The sequence below is a fragment of the Apaloderma vittatum genome, unplaced genomic scaffold, assembly GCF_000703405.1.
Source record: "Apaloderma vittatum isolate BGI_N311 unplaced genomic scaffold, ASM70340v1 scaffold19983, whole genome shotgun sequence".
Classification (NCBI taxonomy): Eukaryota; Metazoa; Chordata; class Aves; order Trogoniformes; family Trogonidae; genus Apaloderma; species Apaloderma vittatum.
In genome coordinates, this window is record NW_009708999.1 from 27945 (window position 1) to 33409 (window position 5465).

The 5465-nt window shown below is 42.6% G+C and overlaps 1 protein-coding gene across 1 annotated transcript in view; it reads right to left on the bottom strand.

Moving 5' to 3' along the window:
• LOC104271931 (chromosome unknown open reading frame, human C11orf30) overlaps window positions 1-5465 on the bottom strand; it is a gene marked incomplete at its 3' end in the record, with an annotated part of 35134 nt that overhangs the window by 27721 nt on the left and 1948 nt on the right. Inside the window, exons 2-4 of the mRNA XM_009866769.1 lie at window positions 2862-2961; window positions 2220-2294; window positions 1-49 (exon numbers count right to left, since the gene is read on the bottom strand). The exon at window positions 1-49 is cut by the window's left edge and continues 145 nt beyond it. Coding sequence (XP_009865071.1) covers window positions 1-49; window positions 2220-2294; window positions 2862-2961 — 224 coding nt within the window. The remainder of the gene's footprint in view (window positions 50-2219; window positions 2295-2861; window positions 2962-5465) is intronic.

A 5465-nucleotide genomic window follows, 5' to 3' on the forward strand; every position in this document is an offset into this window, starting at 1 on the left:
GCGACGACCTTCTATCGACCACTCGGAAGAGCTGTTTGGTCCTGACATACTAAAGAGAAACGCACATTCTGTACGGATTTGGGCAAGTTTCCAACATACTCGGTACCTTTTTTCAAGAAGGGAAGCCTAAAAGGCAATTTTTAAAGTCAAACTAGCGCGACGACCTTCAACTTTCTTCATCTCAAAGCCCTTGTGTTGTTTTTTTTCCCCACCTGATGCAGAAATTCTCCCACAGACAACGTAAGAGTTGTTGTTTTCTTTACTGTTTTGCTTTTTGGAGGCCTGAAAGGGTCAGAGATCCTCCCTAACAGATCTGCAGTTATTCAGGTACGGTTGGTACGTTACTTGTGGATGACATATATCGGCCATTCAATAAATTTCAGAAAAAAATACTGAAATCGGTCACGGAACAAGGAAAAACACTTGGCTTTTAAGGCAAATCTCGTTCGATCCGAGTAGAAGAGTTTCTCAGACCTATTAAAGTAGTCCCATAAACGAGGTAAGAGAACATAAAATGATTTAAATGCACCCTGAGCACCTCCCTTAACAGAACCCAGCCTGCCCCTCTCATTTTTCTCTTAACCTCAGTACTTAGGCACAAACTAGACCAGTTCTAAAAAACTGCTGCCCTTACCCAGACGGAGAAGTGTTTCCATTTACGCCTGTTTTCACACGAGTCGTTCGTCAAATCAGCAAAACCCAAATGGCAGATTATTGTTCGATGCTGCCGAGTTCTCAAGCAAATCAACCTGTATTAATATATTCCGGGGAACGGCTTCTGCCCTGAGCTACTACAAGGAAAGCTACTACAAACGTGTTTGTCAAATGCAGAGGAGCTGCTCTGCTCGTTAAATCCTGACACGCTTCAGCGCTCCTCATACATATTCATACAGCATAAGCAGAGCTGCGTCGGCCGAGGTAAAAATAACGTTTTTAAAATCAAAACCAGGACTACAAACGTGGCATAAACAGCAAAGCTAGCAAAGCCCGCTTTCCTAATGAGTCGGAGAATTATTTAAGTCCAAAAACTGTATTACCAGTCATGACTTACAAAGAATAACCACAGGAAAACTAAAGAGATGCAACACTTGTCAGGATTGTAACAGCTCATCCATTTCAAGTTCAACACCTCGGGCAAACTTTATGCTTGCTCTGTAGTTTGCTAAAAACCAGAACTACTGCTCAAAAAGGAAACCTGAGTCAGGAAAAGAATCCTGATTTGACAGTTAAACACTTATTTTTCGTCATTCTTTTCCCTTTTTCTTAAAGGAGCATAAGCTGGTGGGTTTTGCTCGGGAAGCAGCGTACTTCTAATTTGAAACTTGAGCATTAAAATATTCAAATGTCCTTCTGCAGCTCTACAACAGGACGACAATTTTGAGGTCAGACAATTGCTGACTCCGAGCAGGCCGCTATTTTTACGATTTACATTTTTCGCTCCCCGGAACAGCTAAACCACAATTAGTCAACCTTAAAAACCAACAGGTGGAACACAGAAAATAGAGAAATGAATAAACCCAACTGACAATCCAACTCTGCTTAAAGACAGTTTTTAATCTGTTGGACTGTTCAATAACGATCAGAGACACATAAGCACTCGGCCCCTTGCTCCTCCCCGCCTCTTAAAAATTGGGGAGCTTGAGAAAATAAACGCAAGGAGGAACGAGCCCAGGTGATGCCAGCGCAGCAGCTGCATCGCGCCGAGAACCAAGGACACTGATGTCACCAGAGAGCTCACTGCAGTTTGGTTTTTTTTTTCCTCTCTGACCATTTTCCTCCCTCACAGTGTTTTCCACAAATCTCTGCCACCTCACTCTCTCCCTTTGTCTTTCCACGGAGTTAACTCCCTCCTAATAGAACCTTTCCAAGGGGACTTCAATAACAGGGGAAAAAAACCAACGAAGTAAATGTGTTCATCCCGCTCAAAGATTTCTCAGTTTTCTTCACCCTTTGTTTCTTCTGGTCTGTCTCACAAAAAGCTCTTCATGAGAAAAGATTTTTGCTTATACAGTACCTGCACAGTAGACCCAAGACACTAAATAACTGTTTCCAGCTCCCTGATGTGAATCTGATACAGTAACTCCTTCACCCACCCACTGGTTCAACTCCAGCTCTTTAAACCACCATCAGTCTTCAAAGTTCTATCCTTCAGTTCAGGCATAATGGATTTTTCCAAAGGGAATCTTTGGAAATCACTTAGAAAACGACCCGTGACTCACTTGTGCGCGATCGTCGTTAGCCGTTCGTCGTTTACTGCTCTCCGAACTTCAGCACGGTGTCGCTCCGTTGAAATACTGTTGAAAAAAAAACAAAAAAATCAGTGATATATTTTAGTCAGAGGGAGACATGAACATTTATCTACAACTTCCTAGCTGAAATGAAACTTTGAATAATCCACTCAAGAGACAGAAGGGACCAGGTGTTTACATTTAAGAGCTCGTCACTTAACTTTTGCTATCACAGTCAGAAAGAATGGAGATATTACTGTTCAAAAGTGCTACTGAAAAATAAAAAGAACTTTACTGGTCATAGAGTGTCCCTGCAAAACAACTAGAATCCAGCCTCCTAAGGAGAGCGAGAAATTTGAAGTATAAAAATTTGCACAGAACATGCACCGTTCTGTCTTGAAAGATCTTGAAAACCTAAGTCCAACCTCATCATCCTTTGAACCCTCAGTATCTCACAAGTCACCAACAAACCAGTAAAGTTTCCAGCCCAGAAGCACGGGTGTTTATTGAAAACTCCAAAAGTCAGAGAATTCCTTCTCCCAATTCGGATTCGCTCTGCGATTCCAGCGACAAGAAAAAGCACCTGGGAAGAAAACACGTTATCGGTTCTCATTTCACAAAGGTCTGGGTTACCTGAGCACTTTAGAGAGTTCTCCAAGAAGATCCTTCTTCTCTTTCGTAAGGTCTCCCTGCGCACGTAAGGCGCTGATGACACCTGCGTACGCCTCCAGTTCTGAAGAATTAGAGCAAACAATATTTCTATTTAATGCTCACAGTGAAGGAAAAAAAAAAAGTTATTTTCAGTATCCCTCACAGCATCCTATGAATTTTCAAAATCATTAACAGCAAGACATCTTTCAATTTAGTGCTTTTCAAGAGAGACTGATGGTTTAAAACTCTCAGTCAATCACTCTGCTTTTCTGCACAACTGTATCATCACAGAGGATCATCTACTCTATCAAGCAGGCGGAATATTTTTCAAGCTCTCTGAGCTGCCAGCTCAGCCAGAAAGCTTGAAGAAACAGCCCCCAAGTTTGGAGAGCAGCTCAGAATTCTCTAGAAGCAGAAGAAAAATCTTGGAACGCTTATCATTATTAGAAGTTCCTTGGCAAAGCTTGGCTTGGAGAAGAAATAAACTCTCAAAAGAGAACCTGGTTTGTTTGTAACGCCTTTCCTTAATTAGCACGGAGAACCCGAGTTCGTTAAATATGATCCTCATAATCTTTTATGCCCCTTTGCCCAATTCATACAACTGTTTGGATCTGAAAAGAACGAGACACGTCGAACCAAACCCGCTCAACCCAAAAGAAACGATCCAGCTGCTCTTCCAAGTGGAGCCATCAAAAAGACAAACTCATAAAAAGCTCTGATTTAACGTAAATTTGTAATTCCGGGTAACGCACACGAGCGTCACACCACAGGTTCAAAAAAAAAAAAACATAAAGGCTACTCATACTTCTGAATTTTGTCTGCTAAGCAAGGTGAAAACACACCTAAAACAAAGAACAGCATCTATTCATTTGCCAAAGAAGGACTTGGTGTTCTAAGCTTAGCACAATTTAAGGAAAAATTACTGAAATTTCCATTTTAAACCAATATTTTGGGTACTTACGGTGCCAAACATTACTGAAATTTCCATTTTAAACCAATATTTTGGGTACTTACGGTGCCAAACATTACTGACATTTCCATTTTAAACCAATATTTTGGGTACTTACGGTGCCAAACATTACTGAAATTTCCATTTTAAACCAATATTTTGGGTACTTACAGTGCCAAACATTACTGAAATTTGCATTTTAAATCAATATTTTGGGTACTTATGGTGTCAAACATTACTGAAATTTTGTGTACTTAAGTGCCAAACATTACTGAAATTTGCATTTTAAATCAATATTTTGGGTACTTATGGTGTCAAACATTACTGAAATTTCCATTTTAAACCAGTATTTTGGGTACTTACGGCGCCAAACATTACAGAAATTTCCATTTTAAACCAATATTTTGGGTACTTACAGTGCCAAACTTACCGACATTTCCATTTTAAACCAATATTTTGGGTACTTACGGTGCCTTTCATCCCCCCCACGCCCGCAGCCAACCCAACTGCACCCCACGTCTGGCAAACCCAACTCCTCTGAAGTTCCAAAAGGATGCTACAAAAGCTTTTGTTCCAAAGAGCTAATTTACAGAGCAAATCAAGGAATTGTGCTGAAAAGTTCTGCTCTCCTGTCTTGCTTAAGCCGCGAAACCCAAAGCAGAGTCGCTTTGGTTGGCGACGCGGGGACGCCGAGCGACCTGCAGAAGCACTTACAGCTCCAGTTACAAAACACGAGCTAATTAACGCGACGGTTATTACCAAGATCAACATTTATTTGGACAATCACGTTACAATATTTAAGATACTAATTATTTTTCTCTGTTAACAACAGAACGTAATTCCTGGATACAACTGTATAATTATTCAGCGAGGGTAGATGTTAGGGAGTTGGTTTTCTGAGTGGTTTTCTTTTTTTCCTTTCTGCATTTTTAACACCAATCCTCCACACTCGGCCTTTACAAATGCACATTCTGGCCTTTTGGAAAAAGAAAAGCTGTAACTAGTTTCCTCATCCTTACTTCTATGTAGCGATCTCTAACCGGCGCGCTCTCTTCCCAAAATGAAACAAAAAAACCAAAATACGTTTCACAAATTAATATATTATCGCGATTTCAGGCGCGAGGTGCTACCATCACCTCCTGGTCCAGGCATCGCGGGGCGACGTCAGGCATTGCCCACCCGCGTTTCCCCGGCCGAGGCTGAAGGGTCACCCAAATAAGACTCAGTTGGCCAAGAGGGACTCTAGAAAGCAGCTGAATTTGGCTGGATGGGACCACCAGGCGGCTCTTTGCTCCCACTGCGACACATCCCTTCACCCTCCAGCGCCTTTAAACCCGAAGCCGAGAGAAACGCGGCTGCGTGAGCCGGCATGTGCCCAGGTGGCCAAGAAGGCCAACGGCATCCTGGCCTCGATCAGGAATGGTGTGACCAGCAGGAGAAGGGAGGTGATCGTGCCCCTGTACTCGGCACTCGTGAGACCTCACCTCGAGTGCTGTGTCCAGTTTTGGTCACCACAGCACACGAAGGACATCGAGGTGCTGGAGCGGGTGCAGAGAAGGGCAACAAGGCTGGTGAGAGGTCTGGAAAACAGGCCCTGTGAAGAGCGGCTGAGGGAACTGGGTTTGTTTAGTCTGGAG